Source organism: Octopus sinensis, linkage group LG13, assembly GCF_006345805.1.
Source record: "Octopus sinensis linkage group LG13, ASM634580v1, whole genome shotgun sequence".
NCBI lineage: Eukaryota > Metazoa > Mollusca > Cephalopoda > Octopoda > Octopodidae > Octopus > Octopus sinensis.
In genome coordinates, this window is record NC_043009.1 from 62,473,872 (window position 1) to 62,501,668 (window position 27,797).

The 27,797-nt window shown below is 37.6% G+C and overlaps 1 protein-coding gene across 4 annotated transcripts in view; it reads left to right on the forward strand.

Annotated features, from left to right (window-relative positions):
- LOC115218580 (proton channel OtopLc) overlaps positions 1 to 27,797 on the forward strand; it is an 84,081-nt gene that overhangs the window by 41,032 nt on the left and 15,252 nt on the right. For 2 of the 4 annotated variants that reach the window (XM_036508448.1, XM_036508450.1), the window contains exons 3-7: positions 14,032 to 14,158; positions 14,870 to 14,981; positions 25,104 to 25,124; positions 25,664 to 25,850; positions 26,547 to 26,707. In XM_036508448.1, the coding sequence (XP_036364341.1) occupies positions 14,032 to 14,158; positions 14,870 to 14,981; positions 25,104 to 25,124; positions 25,664 to 25,850; positions 26,547 to 26,707 (608 nt within the window). The remainder of the gene's footprint in view (positions 1 to 14,031; positions 14,159 to 14,869; positions 14,982 to 25,103; positions 25,125 to 25,663; positions 25,851 to 26,546; positions 26,708 to 27,797) is intronic. The other 2 variants (XM_036508449.1, XM_029788472.2) reach the window with 2 other exon arrangements.

Genomic DNA, 27,797 nt, shown 5'->3' on the forward strand with positions numbered 1-27,797 from the left:
CAGTATGTACGCACACATACTTATACATACATACGTACGTACGTACATACATACATGCATATATACATACATACATACATACATACATACATACATACATATACATATATATATATATATATATATATATATATATACACAATATATATATATACACATACTTACATGCATACATACAAAGGTGTATGTACTTTTGTATGTATGTCGTGTGGTATGTATATAAATATATGTGTCTGTATCTCTGTGTGTACTCCCACACACTCACGCACACATTACGCTCATAACTGGTAAGGTATTTTCTATGTAGTTATTTGAATCGCGGTTATGGCAACTCGAAATTTCCCCTAATAATCTTAGTACCGGCTTTACAAACGAGATTAAAAGCCACCATCTTAAAGTAGCGGCACATGCCAAGTATCACGTGACCATGACTGAATGTCGTCCAAATCAGTGGTCCTCAGCCGGAGTCCGTATGGCCCTTAACATTCATCTGCAATAAATCGGTTCTACTTCTAAAATACTCAAAATATTTTAACAATTTTATAATATTCTTAACAATAGGCGTAGGAGTGGCTGTGTGGTAAGTAGCTTGCTTACGAACCACATGGTTCCGGGTTTAGTCCCACTACGTGGCAAATGCCTTCTGCTATAGCCTCGGGCCAACCAAAGCCTTGTGAGTGGATTTGGTAGACGGAAACTGAAAGAAGCCCGTCATATATATGTATATACATATGTGCGTGTGTGTGTGTGTGTGTATGTTTGTGTGTCTGTGTTTGCCCCACCCCCACCCCCAACATCGCTTGACAACTGATGTTGGGGATGCTAGCAGTTCGGCAAAAGAGACCGATAGAATAAGTACTAGGCTTACAAAGAATAAGTCCTGGGATCGATTTGCTCGACTATAAGGTGGTGCTCCAGCATGGCCACAGTCAAATGACTGAAACAAGTAAAAGAGTAATATTTAATTATAAAAATTACAATAGGATTTTTATAATTGAATAGATAACCAACGTTCGTTTGTTTACGTTCCCGTAACTTAGAGATTCAGCAAAAAAAAAAAACCGATAATATTAAGTTCCCGGCTTTAAACCCTTTAAGGCGGTTCCCCCAGAAGGGCTGCAGTCCAATGATTAAAACAAGCAAAAAGTAAAACATGAAAGATATAAAGTTAAAAAGTATTAATCTGCGTAGATTTATTTGAAGTATTTGCTCCATTTTCTTGATTATAAAGATTTCGTTAATGACAAGAGTGCGGGATTTGAAGTTCAAAAGATTAATTACCGTATATTAAATTATTTTAATATAAACCTCATAACAAGCAACTGTATAATTAGTTAATCTGAGTTCGAAGGTCACAGATTTTAGAAATATTAATTGTTGACAATCGAGTGAAGTACCAAGGTCTCATTAGTACCTCTCTCTCTCTCTCTCTCTCTCTCTCTCTCTCTCTCTCTCTCTCTCTCTCTCTCTCTCTCTCGACGAAGGATTCGAAGTAAAACGTCTGTAAATTCTTCAAATGCTACGTGTGACGTGTGGATTAGTGTCCGCGTGGCTTTGTGGTTTAGAAACTTGCTTCATAACCATGTGGTCTTGGGTTCAGTCCCACTGCACGGCACCTTGGGCAAGAATCTTCTACAATAGCCTCGGGACGATCAAAGCCTTGTCAGTGGCTTTGGTAGACAGAAACTGAAAGAAGCCCTGTCTATTGCGTGTGTGTGTGTGTGTGTGTGTACGTACATATGTATGTGTGTCGTTTTTTTGTGTTTGTCCCCTACCACCGGTGTTGGTTTGCTAAAGTCCTCGTCACTTAACGGTCGGCGATACACACACACGCACACACTAGCATATATTCACACATATACACTTCCTAACATATACCACACATTCTCTCTCTCTCTCTCTCACTCTCTCTCTCTCTCCTGTCTTTCTTTCAACGCAAACACTAAATAAATAAAAAAAATCAGTGATGCCACTTGTGAAAGGTAGAGCTTAAGTTTGGCTCCAAAGACGGTAAAGAATGTCTTGTTTTGTAGGATTGGTCTGTTGTGTTCGGGTAGATCACAGCAGTGTGGTGACTCAATGTCATAAGAAAAGGTTTGTGAAATGGATATGGAACGAGAGAAATGATTACAAAGTGTCTTCAATTATTCACCCGTTGCCGTTTACAAGTTCTGACGAAATGCTCCACCTTAAGCAGCGTTTCATCTAAATGTGTATATTTATTTAGCTTGGATTAATTCCACGGTGAACTCTGCAATTATATCTATCTATGAATGCACTCACCGTTTATAGATATAGTGAGTGTATATAATTTATATATGCATTTAAAAAAATCGTCAGTCTTTACGGTCTGAGTTCAAATTCCACCGAAGTCGACTCTGCCTTTCCTCCTTTCGGGTTTGATGAAATAAGTACCAGTTACGTACTGGGGTCGATGTAATCGACTAGCCTCAGCCCTTCCCCCACAATTCAGACTTTTTACCTATTGTAGAAAGGATCATAGATGCACTAATAAGGCGACAAACTGGCAGAATCGCTAGCATGCCGTCTTCACGATCTGAGTTCAAATTTCGCCGAGGTCGGCTTTGCCTTTCATCCTTTCGTAACCAGTTGAACACAGGGGTCGACGTAATTGACTTACCCCCTCCCCGATTGCTGGCCCTGTGCCAAAATTTGAAGCCATTATACACACATTAAGCATATATTAAAGATATATATTCTGTATGGTTCTATATCTAAGAAATGAGGAATTATGTACATTATTTACATTTGACGGATATTTGTCCTCATCTTCTTTGTTGGTAACACAATGGTTCGGCTGATATACCCTCCAGCCTTCATCATGATGGATGGTATGTCAGCCGAAACGTTGTGTTAAAGATGAGGACAAAAATTTTCAACCGAATGTGGTGAATTGTTTTTTCTTCTTCTCACTCTTATGTATATTTTTAAGTATAAATATGTAAACATACATTTTATACACACATACATACATATATATATATATATGTGTGTGTGTGTGTGTTTGTGTTTGTAAACAATTATATATACTTGTTTGCAATACATCTATATATAATTATGTTTACAAACACACACATATACACACATGATAGATAGATAGATAGATAGATAGATAGATAGATAGATAGATAGATAGATAGATAGATAGATAGATAGACGGGACAAAAGTAAATTTATAGAGCGTAGTGGTTGAAAATAAGAGCCTACAAACAAAGCTTGCATCCCTCATAAAAAATAATGAATAAATAAAAAGAGGGATTTTATCTGACTTTCCCGATTAGATTAGGGATCAGATGATTGGGCTTCTCGATATGCGATCAAACTTCTGTTCTTCATGAATTGTTAATGTTGGAAACAGTTTGAAAGAGAAACGCTGACGTTAGGAGCATTTCGTATTCAACGTTTTAAGCGCAATAAATAGGAGTGAACTCCAAAATAACCATTTTAATCGGAGAAATCTCTATTAAAATTCAGACATGACATATACATAAAAGTAATCTTTCCCAATTTCATTCAAACGTTTTAAAAAGATATATACTTCACCAAAATTAAACGGTGATGCTGGATTAAAAAACCTGTAAGGGGTTTGGGCGGGGTTATGGGATTTGGTAGGATGATATGGTCTTCATTTATATTCCTTGTATTCAACACAAACAGATTAACTAATCGATTTAGAATTCTGTTATAAAATTCAGCAATGGTCAACTTCACACTCATCTGCTTTTGATTGATACCAGTAATATACTTTTCTGAATTGTATATAACTTCGTCTTGCAGACTGAACACCTAATATTTAACATTGAAGCGACGAAAGGTTGCGAACTGGCAGGATCGTTAGCATGCCGGGCGAAATGCTTAGCTGTATTTCGTCTGTCTTTACGTTCTGAGTTCAAATTCCACCGAGGTCGACTTTGCCTTTCATTCTTTCAGGATCGATAAATTAAGTGCCAGTTTCGTATTGAGGTCTATCTAATCGACTGGCCTCCTCCCCCAAAAATTTCAGGCCTTGTGCATATAGTAGAAACGATTATTAAACTGGGGGTGAGACGGTGTGCTTGGCAGAGTCGTCAACACGTCGGACAAAAATACTTAGCAACATTTCTTCCGTCTCTATGCTATGAGTTCAAAATCCACCGGGGTCGACTTTGCCTTTCATTCTTTCGGGGTCGATGAATTAAGTACCAATTGCATACAAGTGTCGATCTAATTGACTGCCTGCCACCCAAAAAAAAAAAAATTTTCGGGCCTTGTGCCTAGAATAGAAAAGAATATTTAGGGAACGAGCCGGCAGAATTCTTTCCGCACCGGACAAAATATTGAACAGCATTTTTTCCGACTTTACATTCTGTGTTCAAATCCCCCACCACCACGCCCCGGGGGTCGACTTTACCTTTCATACTTCCGATGACGATAAAATTAGTACCAGTTGTGTACTGAGATCGATGTAATCGACTTAGCCCCCTCTCTCGAAATTGATGGCCTTGTGCCAAAATGTGAAACCAATATTTAAATCTGTGGTCCAAAGATATTCGTGTTTCAATGTTCTTTGCATTAAGTTTTCTAACACTTTTTGCTTTTCGTGTGAATTAGCGTTTTTAGAATATTCGGCTTCTTATTCTCTTCTAGGAGCAAAAGTCAAATTTTATGTATTTGGTGATTCTGTCAATACTATTTCGGCAAGTACGATGTGGGCTGATGAAAGTAATGTCTGTAGTGAGGCATTTTCTCCTCCATATTCTTTAAGAGGTCAACTTGGGCCAACAGATTTTGGGATCTGACGATACGCCAAACCCTTTATGGACGGGAAACCTAAGGTAATCCCATAAACCGGCCTTCTCCATTTTTAATATATACTGCTCTATATCTTAGAATGTGCTTCTTCCTTCGGATTTATCTTTTTTACAGACTATATATATATAGAGAGAGAGGGGAGAGAGATAGGTAAATGTAGGGATAAGCAAGCTAGATCAATATAAAAAATATATTAAATACATAAAATACAAAAAATGTATATAGGCGTTGGAGTGGCTGTGTAGTAAGTATCTTGCTTACCAACCACGTGGTTCCGGGTTCAGTCCCACTGCATGACACCTTGGGAAAATGTCTTCTACTATAGCCTCGGGTCGACCAAAGCCTTGTGAGTGGATTTGGTTGAAGAAACTGAAATAAGCCCATCGTATATATGTATATATATGTATGTATGTATGTATGTGTGTGTGTGTATGTTTGTGTGTCTGTTTGTCCCCACCCAACATCGCTTGACATCCGATGCTGGTGTGTTTACGTCCCCGTAACTTAGCGGTTCGGCAAAAGAGACCGATAGAATAAGTACTAAGCTTACAAAGAATAAGTCCTGAGGTCGATTTGCTCCACTAAAGGCGGTGCTCCAGCATGGCCGCAGTCAAATGACTGAAACAAGTAAAAGAGTATGCTTACATACGAAAAGGTTCGACTTACACAGAACACAAATGATCTTGAGAATTAAAGGGGTTGAAGAAAAGAATTCTCTGTATCATTTGTATTGTGTGTAAGTCGGACCTTTTTGTTTGTGAAAATATATGAATATTTTGTATTCCATGTATTTAGTATACTTTCTATATTGATCTGTCTAATTTGCTTATCCCTTCATTTATTTTTATACCCGTTCAAGTTTAAATCTGAGCACTACGAAGTGAATTCTATTCGGAGAATATCTGGTTCTCATCAATGAATTATTTATATACAAATATAAAATGTGTTGTTTCATTATTGGGAGGATCAACAAAAGAGTAGTATACCGTCCAATGAATGCTACGAAAACGAGGCGGTCGGTCAAGGTTATATGGCGAGCCACGTGTTGCCAAACAGTCGTTCAGACTCAAATATGCAACATAAGATGGGGTTTTTTGTATCTTATTTTTTGTTTATTTGTTTATTTATTAATTATTCTCAGAGACCAGCCATATTATATATTTGGGTTTGAAAGATTGCTTGGAAATATACACAGTGCTCGCTAAACAAGCTTGACCGGCCGTCGTGTCTTCACGGCATGAAACTAATAGTAACTCAGATCTAAATCGTGTGTATATCGAATGATATATATATACATGTATATAAACATATATACATGTATACACATGTATATACATATATATATACACACACATATATACATATATATGTGTGTGTGTACATATATATCTACACACACATACGCACACAAACACACAAATATATATATATATATATGTGTGTGTGAGTATGTATATATGTATATATATATATATATATATATATGTGTGTGTGTGTGTATGTATGTATATATATATATATATATCTACACACACAAATACACACACACACACACACACACACTGAACAGAATATTAAGATGAATTTAAAAACCATGTTTAGCCAAGCGAACCTCCCGTATGGTTTCATGCAAGGTCAGGCTCCGGCTTTATACTGTTCTGTTCAATCATGCCTGACGATACTTTGGTCACGCTTCCTGCTTAGGAAAGACTGACCTAGCATAACACTGTCCAGTAAATTTGCTTGGCCAAACATGGCTCTCGATTTATAAAACTGTATTCAAATTACGACCACTGTATTACTTGTATATTGAAAATGCTATTTTTCCTAAACCCACATGGGCAGCCATGTCTGTCTACGTGTGTGTGTGTGTGTGTGTGTGTGTGTGTGTGTGCGTGCGTATGTCAAGAAGGATGTGTTCCTGTGTACTCCACGAGACATTGTCTTGTTGGACTGGGCGACATCTATAGCAGGGGCCTCCAAAGTGATCAATATCGATCACTGGGGTCGTTGTGACTATTCAAGAGATCGATAAATGCCTAGAAACTGCACATCTACTTAATTCTATAATTATTATTTTCTTGTACTTGCCGGGCGGTGGGGTCGATAAGGAGTCAAGGATTCCATGAAGAGGTATATGGACTTGAAAGTTTGGGGAACTCTGATCTATAGCAACAACAATTGCGGTTGCATTCGAAGCATTAAATCTCTTGAGTTTCATTCAAACGTGGTTCAAATGTAAGGCACATGAATCCCACACAAGTTGTCCTTTGGATCTGAGTACATGTATACACACACACACACATGTATGTGTATGTATATATATGTGTGTGTGTGTGTATACACATATATAAGTACATATATATATATATACATATATATATATATATATATATATATATATATATGTATATATATATATATATATATATAGACACAGACATGCAGGCAGACAGATAGATAGACATGCAGACAGATAGATTGATAGATACATACATACATACATACATACATACATACATACATACATACATATATATATATATATATATATATATAATATATATATATAATATATATATATATATATATATATGTATATATGTATATATATACACACATATATATGTATATATTCTCACACACACAGCTACACATATACATCCATACACGCAAACACGCACACAACTCTGAAATCTTTTGAAAATGCATATAGTGAAAAAAAGAAAGAAAGAAATAATAAAAGACGTGCTCCCATTTCCGGGAACTACCGGAAGTACGGTGTGTGTGTAGCATTAATCTTGCTTATTTTATTTTCTCTCCTCCCGTTTACATTTATTCGCTAGCCTTCTTTCTTTTTCCTTCTCTCTCCCTACCCGTATCCCCACCGTATCTCGAAGTCCTTTCTGTTTTGTTATTTCCCACCCGGCCTTATGTCACCACCTGCTCTCTCAACCCTTTTACTGCATTACAAATCTCTTCCACCCCTCGTACAGACAGACAGGATGTATTATTATCAACCCAACTGGACGGTCCCTACTTTTTCTTTAAATCGAATCGAGTCAAACTGTGTCATAGCCACCCACCCACCCGTATGTTCACCCTCTTACCTACCAATGCTCCATTTAACCCGAATCTCTCTCTATAAAACCCGATCTTTTGTCCGGAAGCTTGCCCTTGTAATATCCCTCGCCATCACACCCCATCCGTCGCCCTTGTGGCAATAAAACATTATTATTATTATTATCATTATTATTATTATTATTATTATTATTATTACTATTATCATTATTATTATTATTATTATTATTATTATTACTATCATTATTATTATTATTATTATTATTATTATTATTACTATTACTATCATTATTATTATTATTATTATTATTATTACTATTACTATCATTATTATTATTATTATTATTTTATTATTATTATTATTATATTATTATTATTATTATTAGTATTATTATTATTATTATTATTGCTGCTGTTGTCGTTGTTAGACTATTTCATCAATGCAGGAGAAAGCAGACATTTATTTATTTATTTTTTTAGTAATTTCTTGCAGGTGAGATTGCTGAACGTATAATATACGTGTGTATTATAAGTGTGTGTGTGTAATGTATGTTTATTTATGTACGTTTATTTATGTATGTATGTATGTATGTATGTATGTGTGTATATATATATATATATATATATATCAACAATCTGAGGAGGGGATGGCTGGTCTGCAATGACGTCACTAACTTGTCATTTGGGATTTGTTTGTGACCATTTGTCTACTAACGTCATAAGCCGCAACTAATTACAGGTCTTACTGATTTTCTCTGGAGTTACAAAATGGTTTGTGGGGCGATGAGGAGGGGAGATGATCTCTTCTGATGTCGCAAGTTGTCTGATTTCATTTTTTGTGATATCAGAAATCGGTTTGCACATTTTCTTGTCATCTCACAAATTGGTAGTTCCATATTTTCGGTGACCATGTCGTGGCTGGATTACACCTCCGTTGAGTGATACTTTTGAGTATCGTAGATTATATCATAGTATGGTTATTAGTGAATGGATCTTGATCAAATTTCAATTTGTTATAACTTTGATCATAAAGTTATCGTCGTTGGAAATCCCTTCAGATAAAAGATAAAGATACATCAGATTTAATTCCTGTAGACCCACATGTGACTATAAAAAATCAGAGGAGAATCAACAAGTCTCGTCGCAGACCGGGTAATTTATGTTTCACAGGAGCACAAATGTTCCGTTTGTTGTTTCACGTTGCTTTCTCCGGTCACGTTTGTTGTTGAGGTTTTCGGTTCGAGCTGTGTCGACGTGTTGGACTCCATCACAGATTATCTGGCTCCACTTGGTTAATCGCCAACGATTTTCACTTGTACATATTGAAACAACCCTTTTTCAAATTTTTTTTAAAGTACACTTTAAGACGATTTTATTTGCAGCCACCGCTTCTGGTATACACTTTCCATCATTTTGCTGCTTTGCTAACCGACCGATGGTCCGGCATTCGCACAACATAGCCAGCCCGTTAAAGATAGCATCGCGTTATCAATTCAGTGAACATCAGCTTGCTAACACTGACAGCTTTCACGTTGCTCCAGTCAATTCAGCTAGCAAAAATGATCTGTCCCTACAGTTCAAGGGCCCAGTCTTGCCACATTCTGTACTACACTGAATCTCCCTAAGAACTACGTTAAGATTGCATATGTCTGTGGAGTGCTCAGCCATTTGCACGTTAATTTCACGAACCGGCTGTTCCGTTGATCGGATCAACTGGAACCTTCGTCGTCGAAACCGAACGCCAGTTATCCATGGCATGGGAGCGAAGAGAGGCTGTAAGCACTTGACCAACGTGTTGTAATGTCTGATTAATTTAGATATGATCTAATATCGATTGTTGAAAGATATTCTTCAGGTTCAACTTGTGAAAGGGACCTTAAGTTTTCCACTTCCTTCGGAGACTCGTTTAATCTTTATTATAGGCATGTAGCCTGAACAAAGAATGGACATAACAATTCGTTGTCCAGGCTACATGCCTATAATAAAGATTAAACGAGTCTCCGAAGGAAGTGGACGACTTAATGTCCCTTTCACAAGTTGAACCTGAAGAATATCTTTCAACGATCGATATTAGATCATATCTAAATTAATCAGACATTCCTTGAAATGATTTTTAATACGAGGGTCGATTGAAAGGTCGTAGGCTGAACAAGATATTCTCATGGAATGTAACCAAATGAGATTTATTCTTGCTGCCCCCTCTTGCGGTCCTCACACTTGTTGAGATGATAGTAAGATGAGGCCAGCTCAGGAGAATATGGAGGGTGATCAACCCAACTCAAAGCCACAGTCATGCACCGCAACCATTGAAAGCAAAGACATGTGTGCTGGAGCATCGTCCTGATTAAACAAGACCCCTTCCGTCAGTTTTTCTGAGCGTTTGGACTTGAGAGACTTTCATAACTGCCTCGGCAAGTTTGCAAGCCATTGTGATGCATTCATTGACAACTGCTTTTCTCCACCTTCTTTTCTTACTCTCGCTCTCTCCCGCCATGCTCTCCCTTCATCATGCTTCAGCCCTTATCACAGCACACAGGAAGTCCCATTATGATAGATAGTTTTGACAATTCCTCCGTCCTGTATACTCGGTGTTCAGGGTTCACGAATTTTCATTTAGTCACCGGTATCGCAAGGAATCAAGATAGCGAAGACAGATGAATAGTCGCTAAATGCATCGGTAAACAAGTGGGTCCAGACGGGATTAAAATCTCATCCGAGATAACCCTTCCCAATCACTCTGTCTTTGGTTAGTTTACTGATTGTTAAAAGCTCGCGCTTTCTCTCCACTCTCTCTCCCTCTGCCGATCTTTCTGTCTGTCTATATTTCTGTTTATCTATCTGTCTGTCTGTCTGTATGTATGTATGTATGTATGTATGCATTTCTATGTCTGTATGTCTATCTGTTTATGACTCTATATATATATATAAGTACTAGGCTTCTAGAGAATAAGTTCTGGGGTCGATTTGTTCGACTAAAGGCGATGCTCCAGCATGGCCGCAGTCAAGTGACTGAAACAAGTAAGAGTATTATATATCACACACACACACATCTATCTATAATTCTATTTCCCCATCTAACCATATATTCATGTACGACTATAGGAATTTGTGGTGTCTATCTGTCTACCTAACTATCTATCTATATATCTTATATATATATAATAATATATATATATATATATATATATTATATATATATATATATATATTATATATATCCATCTATATATATATCCATCTATATATATGTGTGTGTGTGTGTATCCATGATGATATATATATATATATATATATAGAGAGAGAGAGAGAGAGAGATAGATAGATAGATAGATAGATAGATAGATAGATAGATGATAGATAATAGGTAGACGTAATAATATAGACGTATATATATATATATATATATATATATATATATATATATATATAATATATATATATATATCCATCTATTTACCTATCTATCCATCTACCTGCGCCTATCTGCCCATCTATCTATCTATCCATTTATCTACCAATCTATCAATCTATCCATCCCCCATCTATCTATCTACCTATCTATCCATCTACCTATCTATCTATCTATCTATCTATCTATCTATCTATCTATCTATCTATCTATCTATCTATCTATCGATCTGTCTGTCCTTCTATATATGAATCTCTCTGTCAGTGTTGCCTACCCATCTACCTGTCCATTTTGTCAGTCCACCACCACCACCACCTCTATGTAACTCGGCAAAATTGTCTCAACATTTCTCAGATACGACCCCCCCACACACACACACACACTTCCACGAACATCCCATGTACAGAGAATGATGGGCTGGTGAGGTGGTTGTCCGAGAAAACGTGTCCCCCGTTGGAATAGCAGTGTTGTCATAGTAACCGCCATTACCGACCCCCCTCTCGTCTCCCCTACCGGATCATTACTATAATTGAGGTGTCTGTGACATTTGACCTTGGTATATCAGTATTTATCTTTGTACAGACGGGGTGGGGTGGAGTGGTTGGTGGGTGGGGGAGGAATCAGAAGTTTAGGGAATCTTTCTTGAGATCCCTTAATTCCTCTTAGATTTGCACACACACTGGAAGTACTGGCGGGCGGGGCGGGGCGAGGAGGGGCTGGTGCTTGTGATGGTGGTGGTGGTAGTAGGAGTGGTGTGTGATAGTGGTGCTGGTTACGCTGACGATGACGATGATGACGAGGAGGAAGGTGTGGAAGATGGCGTATGGCAATGATGGTAGTGGGGGTTTTAGGCTATGATGATAATGATGACGACGACGACGATGATGATGATGCTACAGTTGTTATTGTATATATTTCTATAGTCTGCTTACCCTAAAGGTAATAAGCCTGATCTTCCACATCAAGGTACTCCTTAGACAGCGCAATGCCATCTAAAATCATTTCGTTTATAAGACATATCTTATAACGCTAAGTGTCCAGTGTGATATTATTTGTAGAATTTGTAGAATATTAGGTGTGAGTGATATAGCCTGATGGATAGAACATTCAAATAAGTACCAGTTGAATACTGGGGTCGATGAAATCGACTAACCCTTTACCCCGAAATTGATGGCCTTGTGGCAAAATTTGAAACCGTTGTCGTTGTGAGGGTGGGTGAGCTGGGGAATCGTTAGAGCACAGGGGAAAATGCTTTGCAGTATTTCTTCTAGTTCTTTATGCTCAGAATTCGAATACCCCCGAGGTCAATTTTGCCTTTTTATCCTTTCTAGATCGAAAAAAATAAAGTACTTAGGGTTCGATACAATCTATTCGAGTTCCTTTCCAACAACCAATAGTTTCCTATCACTATCTCTCCTCCATTACTCCCTCTAACTATCTCTCACTCCTATCACTCTATTTTTCGCATCGTACTCATACTTTCTCTTCCTTCACCCTCAGGTTCCATGTCTGTTCTTACTCTCTCTTCTCTTCTCTTTCTTGGCCAAGTTTGTTTTGAAAAAAAAACGGTGAGTGAATGGGAATTTAGCCTTGCATGAAAGAAGGTCAACCAACACACTCTGTGATGTGGTTGATGAACGAACGGAGGCAACATAGGGTAGAGAGGACTTTTTGGTCTTGCTGGGGACATTTCAACTTCTCTAATGCTGGTGCCCCAATAAAATGCACCCAGTACTAACGCCAACCATTTGGTAAAGTAGTTGGCTGGAAGAGAGTCCAGCTGAGAAATCATGCCAAAAGTGAAACCACCAACAATGAAGAGGTCCTTTGACTCATCTTGAACTCAAAATAGGAGCAAACTCGGACAGTTACGACACTTCCGACTCCTGTATCTATATATATATATATAGTATTTTTTTTAAGTTGAAACGATTCACAAGCTGTTACTCATCAGACAGTCACCAAGTTGTGAAGTCTTTCCAGCTTCAATAAAATACTATTTTACTCTACCTCTGGGGTTCGAGTATTATTTTATTCTCTTTGTTTTGCACCTATTTGCTTGGTGTGTGTGTGTGTGTGTGTGTGTGTGTGTGTGTGTGTGTGTGTGTGTACGTGTGTGTGTGTGTACGTGTGTGTGTATTTAAATGTATAAAAGAATACCTTGGCTGTTACCTGCTCTGTATTTCTCGCAATTAAATCGATCAAAGCAACGCTTGCATTGTGCCAGACTATTCGAAACACTTGTAAGCTAAATAAATCGTTGAAGCTGCATCTTCAATTCTTTACGTTTTTCCTAATCTAATCTGCAATTAATACACCGAATATAACTGGCGTTCTACCACGGATTTACAAATTGTACCTGTCTCGGGAAAACAGTAACAACATATACTAACTGGGCAATTTAGTTAGCCAGGTCCTATTTCCACAGAGTGCTTACAGAGGTATTCGCCTGGATTTAATTAATCCCTATTTTCTTTCACCACACACACACACTCACATACACACACACACACACACACACACACATACAGCATGTGAAAGAGGGGAAGAGTAACACCTGTGACTTCCTCCATTTGAGAATTTGCTGAGGTTTCTGCTGTTCGCACGAGAACAAAATCTGTTCGCCATTGTAAACAAATAAATAGAGTTGTGGGAAAAGGAACGTCGGTGTCGACATTTATACGATAATGTATTGGTACTAAGCAAATGTTTTTTTTATTTTTCGTCAGTAGGGATCGGCCATGAATGTGAAGATGATAGCACACGACATTTGGCGAAGTTCGATAGCGAACCATCATCCCCATCATTCAGACGAAGATCCAGCCGACCACCACCGACCGCCAGAGAACTGCTTTTGTAAGTACGATTCATATACATACATGTCGTGTATCGTATATCTATATCTCATGTGTGTAGTCTTTTTGTAGTAGTATTACATGCATCTGCTTGTCCTAAGTGTACTTTATATATATATCCATATATCTCACAATATACACACACATATATTATATATGTGTGTGTGTGTATTATATATATACATATATATTATATATATATACATATATATACACACATATATATATTATATACATATATATAATATATACGTATATATTATATATATATAATATTATATATACACATTATATTTTTTATATACATATATATATACACGTATATATATATATCATATATATCATATATATATATAATATATATATATATATATATATATATATATATATATATATATATATATATATATATATATATATACATGCATACATGCAATCTTTAATATGTTACCTAAACCTGACGATATGACAACTTGTCTATAATATTAGCCACACTTGACATAAAAATTAATCTGGAGTACATTGACCAACCTGACACAACAACAAATCTATGTGTTAAGTAAACCTGACGACATAACTAGCATCCTATTTGTTACTTAAACCCAACCAACTAGTTCGCAATGTGTTACTTAAACGCGACATAACAACAACAAATCTATTGTGTGTTAGATAAACCTGACATAACACTTGAATATGTTTGTTATATTTACAGTGATAGTATTATGGCAAACCTGAGTGGCATCTATGGAATGTTTTTGACAGTAATGGGAGCTGTCATACCAATATCTGAGGTTTTCTCTAAACCACATCCGTTCCTTTTTGAGGTGAGTACATCTTTCTCAAACTCTTCTTCACTTAAACCAATCACTCTTAGGAATTCACAAGGGCAGTTATGAAGAAATAGGCCAATGCATTCTCAAACTCAAACGCTCAACCAAATTAAATCAAATTTTACATGGTAATACTATGAGACTCCGTGAATGTCAACATGTAATTTTTTTTTTATTAGAATAATGCAACATTGGTACTCGTTTCCGTATTACGTCTCAAAACTCGTAGAATAAAAGTGAAACATTCGACTGAGTAACAGTTATAAATAGTTTCACTTTTATATTGTTTCACTTTTCCATTGTTTCACTTTTAATAGTTTCCCTTTTATCTGTGAGTATCAACATGTACCTTTTTTTTATTAAAACAATGCAACGTTGGCACTAGTTCTGGTTTACGTCTCAAAACGCGAAGAATAAAAGTGAAACCTTCGAAGAAGTAACAGTTATAAATAGTTTCACTTTTAATCGTTTAACTATGTGTATATATATATATATATATATATTATATATATATATATATATATATATATATATATATATATACTATATATAACCGTTACTTAGCGGTTCGGCAAAAGAGACCGATAGAATAAGTACTGGGCTTACAAAAGAATAAGTCCTGGGGTCGATTTGCTCGACTAAAGGCGGTGCTCCACATGGCCGCAGTCAAATGACTGAAACAAGTAAAAGAGTAAAGAGAGTATAATATATATATATACTATATATATATATATATATATATATATATATATATATATATATATATATATTACTATATATATATATATATATATATATTATATATAATATATATATATATATATATATACTATAGCCTCAGGCTGACCAAGGCCTTGTGAGTCGATTTCGTGCACGGAAACTGAAAGAAGATTGTCGTATATATGTATATATGTGTATATTTATGTGTCTATGTTTGTACTCCCACCATCCCTTGACAACCAATGTTGCTGAGTTTACGTCCCCGTAACGCAGTGGTTCGGCAAAAAGATACTAATAGAATAAGTACTAGGTTTACAAAGAATAAATCTTGGGGTCGATTTGTTCGACTAAAGGCAGTGCTCCAGTGTGGCCGTAATCATATGACTGAAACAAATAAAACAATAAAAAAAACTATGCCATTTTAATCCCGAGCAACACCAGGTATCTCTTCTAGTAGTCATTAAAACGAGCAGGCTAGTAATAGTCAATAAAAGTTGCAGGTGAAGTAACGATCGCTATAAAGACTAGCGATGGTTACTAGATGTTCGTAAGCTAGTAATGGTCACTATAAGGAATAGACTAGCAATGGTCACTAGAACGGGTAGGCTTAGAATAGTCTTATAATGAGTTTATAATATAATATAAAGCACAGGTTAGTTAGTAATGGTCACCAGTATAAGTAAACTGGTACGGCGAGCTGGCAGAAACGTTAGCACGCCGGGCGAAATACTTAGCGGTATTTCGTCTGCCGTTACGTTCTGAGTTCAAATTCTGCCGAGGTCGACTTTGCCTTTCATCTTTTCGGGGTCGATAAATTAAGTACCAGTTGCTTACTGGGGTCGATCTAATCGACTGGCCCCCTCCCCCAAAATTTCGGGCCTTCTGCCTAGAGTAGAAAAGAATATAAGTAAACTGGTATAAGGCGACGAGCTGGCAGAGTCGTTACCATGCCGGGAAAAATGCTTTATGACATTTCTTCCGGCTGTATGTTGGGCGTTCAAATCCCGGTGGGAGGGACGTCTAGTTTACCTTTCATCCTTCGGTGTCGATTAAGCATGTATCAGTTGTAATCGATTCAACTTCCTCACCCCGAAATTGCTGGCCTTGTGCCAAAATTTGAAATCAACATGGGGAGACTGGTGATAGTCATTTGAAGGGATTCTGTGAGGCTCAACCTTCCTGAAAGGCATTAATAAAAATGGCTGTATGAAGCGTTGAGTTGGCCGAGTCGTTACCGCACCGGAAAAATTGCTTAGCATCATTTTGTCCTTCTTTACGTTCTGAGTTCAAATTTCGCCGAGGTCGACTTTGCCCTTCATCCTTTAGGGGGTCAATAAAATAAGCACTAGTTGAACACTGGGGTCGATGTAAACAACTTAACCCCACCCCTAAAATTGCTGGCCTTGAGCCAAGATTTTGAAATCATTAATGAAAATGGCTGTTGGTGTTTTTGTAGTTTGTTAAATGTTACACTGGAACATGTAAGATCTGATGCGTTGGTCGCTAATGTACGGAGAATAGGGACGGACAAGAGTGTGTGTGTGTAAGTGTGTGAGAGGAACTGTATGTATATGTGTGAGATTAAGTAGCGTGTATGTGTGGGAATATGAGCTGAGGGCGGCAAGCTGGCAGAAACGTTAGCACGCTGGGCGAAATGCGTAGCCGTATTTCGTCTGCCGTTACGTTCTGAGTTCAAATTCTGCCTAGGTCGACTTTGCCTTTCACCCTTTCGGGGTCGATAAATTAAGTACCAGTTACGCACTGGGGTCGATGTAATCGACTTAATCCGTTTGTCTGTCCTTGTTTGTCCTCTCTGTGTTTAGCCCCTTGTGGGTAGTAAAGAAATAGATATATTTGTGTGTGGCGAAGGGGGATCGTGAGGATGTGTATGTGTTTGTGTATGTGTGTGGATGGAAGTGTCTATGTTTGCAGAGAAGACCTGTGTGTGTGAAAATATTTTGTATATTTACATGTGAAAATGTTTTACGTTTGTGATGTATGTATTGTGCGTATGTGTGGGAGATATATATATATATATATATATTTATAGGGGGCGTGCGTGTAGTTCATCAAGACGTAAGTTAGTTTGCTTTACAGCTGTCTCTCAACGTGAACTTTATCCAAGGGAGACCATAAACAATAACATCAACGTTAACAGCGCTGACAGACACATCACCAACACGAACAGTAACTTAACACACACACACATCAACAACATAAACTCTAACACACACACAACAGCAGCAACAACAACAACAGCAGCAATAGAAATCCTAACACCTAACACTCACACAAACATCAACTCAACACCACTAAGAACAAGATACGCCGTCAGCACCGCCACGTACTACAACATTCGTCAGAGGTGGACCGTAACACGCAGTCACGTAAACATACACGCACAGATATCCTAGTTGGCAATCTAATTAAATCAAGGTCTTACTTCTCTCTCCGTGTCCTTCCCCTCACGACCATCAACACATGACACTGATGCTATCATTATTTCCAAACCCAGAGTGTTTTACTTAGGAATCACAAACCCCAGGATGTTATATGGCGTGGTTGAGACTTTGCAAGAGATTTGTTACCGAAGCGCTGGGTATTGTGTGAGGGTCAGTATATTGTCGTTTGCATTCAGCAAATGTATGTTTATATGTATTTAAATAAGATTATATATATCTATCTATGTTTATATATATATATATATATATATATATATATATATATATATATATATATATATTATATATATATATTATATATATATATATACACACACACACATTGTTTGTGCATTTGTAAGCCAATGAGCAAACAGAGGTTTAATGCTTGGAGAAAAGAAAATAAAGCAGAGATGTATTTAACGTTTCGGACTATGGTCTTTCATCGGAAAGGTAATAAAAGAAAGGGAGCGAAGAAGACCACGTGTTACCTGCATAACCGCCAAATTTCTGGGATTCTACCTCCTCTTGGATTACTACGTGGATTATACAGCATTGTTATGTAATGTATATAATATATATATATATATATATATATATATATATATATATATATATTATATATATATATATATCTAGATCGCGTGTGTATTGTTGGCAATTTTCTTTCTCCGTCTTCCCTTCCTTGGACCTTTCCTTTTTCTATGTTTCTGACGAAGAGCTCCGTTTGAAACGTTAAATCCTCCTTTCTTTCCCTTCCTGAGCGTCCAAAACACTATCTTGTTCCACGTCCTCGCGTTGTTGCGTTTTCTCTTTGTTCATGTTTGAATTAACTATATATATATATATTATTATATATATATATATATATATATATATATATGCATATATGTGTATGTGCAAACTTTCGATACTTTTGCACTCATTATTTTTAAATCTTTCAAAGAAAATACGAATATTAAAATTCATCGAAAACGATTATTTCTATAGAAATCGATATTGGGATCAATTTTCTCTTAGGGAAAAAATTTCTAATCAATAAATATCATTGTAATCATGATTTGAGTTCGATATAATCGACTGTCGCCTTCCTCACATATTTCTGATAGTGTACCCATGTTAAAAGTCACTGCACAAACTAAAATCTTTTGGTATTCCGTTGAAAATACTTAGCTTTTTCCACATACAGAGATTAAAAGATACAACAGGACATTTATTGATGTCTTACTTATCACATTATATTTCAAAAAGTTTTCGACTAAATTTTTAATTGAAAATCCTTTAATCAAGTCCTCTAAACTAATCTAGCGTAACAAATTTACTTCTAGACTCGTAGTTGACAGAGACAAGGTATCCGGCTTGTTCTGTCATCTGCTTTGTTCAGTTGTGATATTTAATATGCTTTAACTGAGAAGCTTAGGGCTAACCTACATTTGCAAGCACGGTCTATTTTACTACCTTTCATTGCCCTTTTTATTTAGTAACGCAATATGTTTATATGGTTAGAGTCTCCACTCCAGTCGTTTTATTAATATAAAGTAATTTACTTAATGGGAAATTCAGGAACATGCTTGTTACTTCAGGTCATACGACGTTAAGTTATGACTAATTTCTTTGTTCTAAATTTTAACAAAAAAAAATAATAAACAAACACAATAGGATACATATCAACATGGCGATAGTGCGTGCGTGTGTGTGTGTGTGTGTGTGTGTGTGTGTTCATTATACCTATTTCTTTATTACCCACAAGGGACTAAACACAGCGGGGACAAACAAGGACAGACAAACGGGTTAAGTCGATTACATCGACCCCAGTGCGTAACTGGTACTTATTTAATCGATCTCGAAAGGATGAAAGCAAAGTCGACCTCGGCGGAATTTGAACTCAGAACGTAACGGCCGACGAAATACCTATTTCTTTACTACCCACAAGGGGCTAAACACAGAGAGGACAAACGAATTAAGTCAGTTATATCGACCCCAGTGCGTAACTGGTACTTATTTAATCGATCCCGAAAGGATGAGAGGCAAAGTCGACCTCGGTGGAATTTGAACTCAGAACGTAACGGCAGACGAAATACCGCTAAGCATTTCGCCCGGCGTGCTAACGATTCTGCCAGCTCGCCGCCTTTTGTGTGTTCATTATAAACATACGAAGCAACGATGATCAACATTATATGAAACTTAAATTTTAACACGTTTCTGTACACCAGAATGTGACTGGTATTTGCTGAGGGATTTGCTTGAGAGCAAATTTCTCCCTGTAGACTTCGTGTGCAAAGATACATCACGCTCCAATTGACGTCATTGGACTATTTACACACACTGTGTTTCGGCGTGATTTCGCCTCGTCGGTGAGAGACGCCACTTCGGGCATCTGGAGTTTGATGGAAACTTCTACTGTATAAGTCGTATGCGCGTATGTATATGCGTACGCGCACGCGTGTATACCTCCGTGTATGTGTGTGAATAAAAATATACGGTGTGAAAAGAAGAGTTTTATATTTTAAATTAATCGTTTTATTAGGAAACTAGAAAATATTTTACGATTGTCAATAGTTGATATATTTTCGATTGTTTATAATGATTTATGTCAAAATTACTGACAAAAATAATCTCTAGAAACTCATATTTTCAATTAATCTTTATGTGTGGCTGTGTGGTAAGAAGTTTGCTTTCTAACCGTGTGGTTCTGGGCTCAATTCCACTTCGGCAAACTTCTTTTATTATAGCTCTGGGTCGATCAAAGCCTTGTGAGTGGATTTGGTAGATGGAAACTGAAAGAAGCCTATCGTATATATATGTGTGTGTGTGTGTGTTTGTGCTTGTCCCCCACCACCACTTGAGAACCGGTGTTCATGTGTTTATGTCCCCCTAACTTAGCGATTCAGCAAAAGAGACAGGTTTTACAAAACATAAGTACTGGGTTTGACTCACTCGATTAAAATTCTTCAAGATGGTGCCCCAGCATGGCCGCAGTCTAACGACTGAAACGAGTAAAACATAAAAGATATATGTATGTATGTATATACTCAATTATGTGTGTGAGAGTGTTTGCATGTGTATGTGCGTATGTGTTAGTTTGCTTATAGGCGTAAACGTATATCTGTATATGTGAGTAGACTATTAAACATATACTCGACTATACATATATGAATGTTCATAGATGTATGCAGCCGCACACGTGTGTGCGCTCGAGGGCGTGTGCTTACGGATGTATCTACTTATATATACACACACACACATTCACATACACGTATAATGTATTTATATTCTCATCTAATATGTTCGTTCGTCGACGAGTTCGATAAATTCAATTTGCTACATGCCAATAGTATTTATCGGACAAGATATTTTTATCTCATCCAACATGACACACGGTAACTAAAGGACAAGAAAATGATAAAACATCGTTACTGACAGCAGACTGTAAGTAAATAAACCCTAAGGCAGGAATCACGAGAAAGAAACAAACGGAGATGTTTCTTTAAATTCCTGGTTCTTTGAACACACAATGAACTGAAGTAACGAACGCTATTGCACGTGAACTGCTGATTTGATCTTCGCTGGACAGATCTGATCTTAACTAGGCTCAGTTTCGTCTCTTTTCTTTGTCGACCTTTTCAAGCCTAGCCAGGCTCATGGGCCCGGTTTCCCGGTTTCTGTGGCGTATGTGTTCCTCCCAGCTGGACGGGATGCCAGTCCATCGCAGAGTTACTCAAGAAACAGGAAGAGAGAGTGAGAGAAAGTTGTGGCGAAAGAGTATAACAGGGGTCGCCACCAACCCCTGCCGGAGCCTCGCGGATCTTCTAGGTGTTTTCGCTCAATAAACACACACAACGCCCGGTCTGGGAATCGAAACCACGATCCTCCGACCGCGAGTCCGCTGCCATAACCACTGGGCCATTGCGCCACCACTTGCGCCCTTTTAAAACCTAGCCAGGCTCATGGGCCCTGTTTCCCCGTTCCTATGGCGTATGTGCTCCCCAACTGGACCGGATGCCAGTCCATTGCAGCGTTACTCATTTTTGCCAGCTGAGTGGACTGGAGCAACGTGAAATGAAGTGTTTTGCTCAAGAACACAACGCGTCGCCAGGAATCGAAACCACAATCTTACGATCATAATGCTGACACCCTAACCACTAAGCCACGCACCTCCACCAGTTTCATCTTAACTAGGCTTATTTTGACTCTTGATCCTAACTAGACTGTTTTGATCTCGGCTTATTTTGAATTTATCTTGACTGTTTTGATCCTAACTAGGCTGAGATAGATTTTAATGAAGTGGAGCTTATTATGGCAGACGACTTGTCCGTTGGAGACTCATTTCACTAATGTCAACTCTCGCAGCTACGATATATAGAATACCAGCTTCTTTCAGACGGTGGTGTCGCAAATAGCCAAAAAACAGGCTTATTAAAAATTAATTATTAGCGATGGAATCAGTAATTAATACCAAAAGATATATATTTTCTATAGTTTCTGCAGCTGAGATACCAATAAGAAATACGCCTGATGTGCGTTATATCCGCTCAGCTTGACCTGTACAATAAATCAGATTGACAGCGATAGCCGAGTGTTATCTCTCTGTCGTGCTTGTGGTTGGAACACAAGTGTTAGACAGTCGAGTGATATTTACTGTCTGGGTAAGTCCTTATCACGCGTTACACTTCTTGTTTATAAACATGAGTATTGGCGCTGACGATTTTTTTAGCCTTGGTGTTGGAGACATTTTGATGATGTATTTACTTGATTCTGTAGACATGGTGAGGCTTTCTCGTTTCTACTTATCGCTTGCGTGCGTGTGTATGTGTGTACACAGGCATCTTTTTATCTTTTACTTGTTTCCAGTTATTGGACTGCGGCCATGCTGGAGCAATGGCCTTCAAGGGTTTAGTGGAACAAATCGACCTTTGCACTTTTTTTAAAGCCTGGCTCTTATTCTATCAGTTTCTTTTGCCGAAACGCCAAGTTACGGGCTTGTAAACAAACCAATAACGGTTATCAAGCGGGATTAAGAACAAATACAACACACACACACACAAATACATTTACGCTGTTTAAACAGTCGTAGGCAACCTTTCAGAATGGTACGGCTTACCAAAAATTACCTTGAATTTTTTTAGTAGTGCGGCCCCTCTGATGACGATTCATATCTCATGCGGCCCGCTTCTCGAAAAAGGATGCCCATTCCTTGTTTGTATAGTCCGGAAATTCCCAACTGAGTTATTGCCCTTGCTTACCGTTTTTCTGGATTTTTGTTTTGTTATGGGGGTTGTGGTGGGGATCAGATTTTAAACCCATTTAAAATACACTGGCTTTCTTCTAATTAAATTTGAAGAATTTAATAAATTTTTTTAAGCTTTATGGTAATATTTGGAACATAAACTGAAATTTTAGTGAAAAGTTTCAATTTAGATGGCTTTAAAAGAGGAACACAGAACAAGAGGCGGTCTCAGGCGGGTTGGTATCGGGAGCATTAAACAAATTCCGAAACTACCTTCCTAAATCCGACACTCTACTTTGTATTTAATATGAAGTAAACTCCATTGAGGCATTTTCCTTCAGTTATTATCAATATCTCTACATCCCATCTATTTTCTATATCCATGGAGCACTCTCTTAGTTGTGCCAGCTGAGAATATGCTTAGCCGAAGAGACCTAGTGAGATCGAAACATGTCTGTTGCTTTCACCAGCCGATTTTAAAGAACAGATCCACACTAGTCTGCGTTGTCAGTGTTGGTGGAAAATTTTGATCAGTAAATTATATGAAAGTTATTTCTTGTACTCTTTTCCCTTTTACTTGTTTCAGTCATTTGACTGCGGCCATGCTGGAGCACCGCCTTTAGCCGAGCAAATCGACCCCAGGACTTATTCTTTGTAAGCCTGGCACTTATTCTATCGGTCTCTTTTGCCGAACCGCTAAGTTACGGGGGGGCGTAAACACACCAGCATCGGTTGTCAAGCGATATTGGGGGTAAAAGCATATAAACACACATACATATATATATATATATATATATATATCCCATTCCCGTCATCCATCTGCGACGATACTTCCGTCGTAACTGCTATCCTGTCCTTTCTCGCCCGCCTTGCAAGGCTTCTGGTTGACAATTTTCCCTCTCTGTCTTCCACGATAATCCAGCGTTTACATACTTTTTCGTCTGGCGTTAACGCCTTCTTATCTTGTTCTCCTTGTCTTGTCTCTCACTGTTATATATTTATTTCCACTGTTTATATATATATTTTTACTGTTTATATGTTTGTACTGTCGTTACCGTCTTGCTTTTTTTTTTTTTTTTTTTTACCCCTCTGCGAAAAGATCTCAGAATTTTAATGATTGCTTTTCGCGGGAAGGAATTTTTCTTCGAAGTATCGTCTCGCTTTTATCCTTCGAAACGTTTAGTAGATGAAATCTTAGCGACTGAAGAAGGGATTTTCGTTGTGCTTATTCCTCTATCTCCCCTTTTTTTTGCTTGTCTTGTTCCTTGGTTGTGTCTATGTGTTTCGTCTCTCTATGTGTTCGCGTCTTTTTGGTGTCCTGTACACTATATGGTGTATATGTACATGTAGAGGTAGGTACGTACATATATGTTTATATATAGCATATCTATTTTATTAACATATATATATATATACATATATACGACGGGCTTCTTTCAGATTCCGTCTACCAAATCCACTCACAAGGCTTTGGTCGACCCAATACTATAGTAGAAGACACTTTCTCAAGGTGTCACGCAGTGGGACTGAACCCGGAACCATGTGGCTGGTAAGCGAACTACTTACCACACAGCCACTGCCATGTTGTTTGTTTCTAAATTTTAAACCTAGAGGGAGTTTGGGGAAGAGGTTTTTTCCTTCTAATTGTTTTTGCTAATCTAAGTTGATAGTAAATTTTTTCACCTTTTACATTTTATATTCATGAGATGATAATATATTTGCATTTAGCTTACAAGAGGCTTCTCGAAGGTATTTATTTTTCCATCTTTTGTAATCATGTATTTTGATGATGACAATGATGATGATTATCATTATTATGACGACAACACAACGTCAACGACGACCATGGTGGTGGAGTGGTCATGGCGGTGGTCGTGATGGTTGTCGTCGTCGTCGCACTGGTAATGGTCGTGGGTGACGGTGATGGCGATGGAGGTTGATTGCGATGATGATGATGGTGGTGCTGGTGGTGTTGCTGGTGCTGGTGCTGGTGCTGGTGCTGGTAGTGGTTCTGGTGGTAGTGGTGGCTCTTATTGTTCTGGTGGTGGTTCGGTGGTGGTGGTGCTGGTGCTGGTGGTGCTTGTGCTGGTGGTTTTAGTGGTGGTGGTGGTGGTTCTGGTGCTGGTGGTGGTACCGCCGACAGCAACGACGATGACAATGATAATGACGATGATGATGACGGTGGTAATGACTGTGACGATGATGATGATGATGATGCCGACGACTACGACGAGGTTGTTTACCGTTGTATATATATTTATGTATATTGTTTTTTCTTCTTTTGCCAGGGCTTCTACTTCTATCTATTTGGAATGAGCATAATGTTCTTATTGTATGCCTACGTCTACATTTTACACACCCGGACACTCGGGGGAATGACAAAATTTCGGAAATCAGAAGACAACTTACACTATCGCATGAGATACAAAACCATCACCGATACAGGGAGTTTCTACTTGCGACTTGGCGCAGTCGGTACGTAATCCCTTGCATACGCATATTTGTACTTGTCTGTGTGTATATATACTACATGCTCGAAATGAGTAGATGGACAGCCGACAACTGATGAAGGGTCGTTCTCTGTGTTTATGTGTCCTGTTTTACATTATTTATCTCGTTGTTTGCGTATTTAACTCGTTTCTTTTCGTATTTCATGTTGTTTACACAGTTGTTGACGTCCTGTACCCATAAATGCATATATATATATATATACACATACATACATACATACATATATATATATATAAAACTACTTGATAATTTCTTATAAAGATTTTATCCTATTTTAAATTTATATATATATATATATATATATATATATATATATATATATATTGCTTGTTTCTTTGGCGACTGTCAGAATGATGTTGGACGCCTCTGATGAGAACCCAATAAAGTTCGAAAATCGATTAAGGTGTTCATCATTTTTATAGTCTAATATGTACTAAAATGTTCATCATGATAAAATTATTTTAGTATTTTCTACTTTGTCTTATTTTGCTTAGACATATATATATATATATATATATATATATATATATATAATATATATATATATATATATATATATTATATATATATATATATATATATATATATATAATACATATATAAAAGTGTTCGGAGGTTTACCGTAAAAGCTAACACAGTCGTTGTCGTATGTCTTTACAGGTTTTGGGATAGGAAGTATGATAAAGAGTGGACTACAGTTTGGAGAGTTCTTTGAGCTTGACTTACGGTCCCCTTGTATCAACGTCCTACAGCGACTGCTCCCAATTGTGCATTTAACATTCACATTTGCACAGCTCTACTTTGTCTTTCTTAATTCCAAGGTAAGTCACACGGCCACCACCACCAACCCCAACACGCACTCACTTCCTTCTTCTCTATCACATTCTCTTCCATCTTTCCCCTCTTTTCCATCTTTTTCTTAATCTTAATTCCAAGGTAAGTCACAAAGCTGGAGAATTTTTTTTCCTTCTCCAGCTACCGCTTCGTGTACCCTCCACCTCCTCATCCCCACCCCTCATTTCTAACTCCTTCATCTCTCCCTCCTGGTTGTATCTTACTTTATCTTTTACTTGTTTCAGTCATTAGACTGTGGCCATGCTGGGGCATCAGCTTGAGGAATTTTTTAGTCGAATGAATTCGACCCCAAGTACTTTTATTTTTCTTAAGCCTGGAACTTATTCTACGGTCTCTTTTGCCGAACCGCTAAACTACAGGGACGTAAACACACCAACACCGGTTGGCATTGGTGGTGGGAGAATAAGCACACACACAAACACACTCTTTGAATTTCTATTGACCAATCCACTTTGCTCGACTCGAGGTCACACAAAAGAGATCTGTTCAGTTTGGCTCACAGATTTTTTAATTAATTTTATTTTGACTAAACAGTTTGAAACTTCGTATACTGGTGGAATGTCTCAGGCAGAACACGGTTTACTTTGAACATTTTGGACAAAATTTGGTATTTTAGAAGTTATTTCGTGTTAAAGTTGTCATATTTGGGTAATTTCAACCAATCAACAACGTGTATTCGGCTGAAGAAAGCTACTGCTAATGGGTAGACTGTACCATTTTCTAGAACCTACTTACATTTAGGTGGCAGTACCTCCATGGGACACCTCCTTACATCCAAGTGGATTGTGCCATCATTTGGTACCTATATACTTCAAGGTGGACTGTAACTCCATATGATGTGAAATCTGTTCCACCATGTTACTCTGATTTACATGTCCAGTGGTTGTAAGAATCTGTGACAGAAGTTATATTATACACTGTAGAATATATGAAGAATTAATTCTCTGAGCGTATTTCTAGTTTGGTACAAGGGACAATTTAAGGCTTACAACCCCTCAAGGGGGTCTGTATTTCTAACAACTTAGGAGCAGTAAATACAACCATGACCAATGCTGA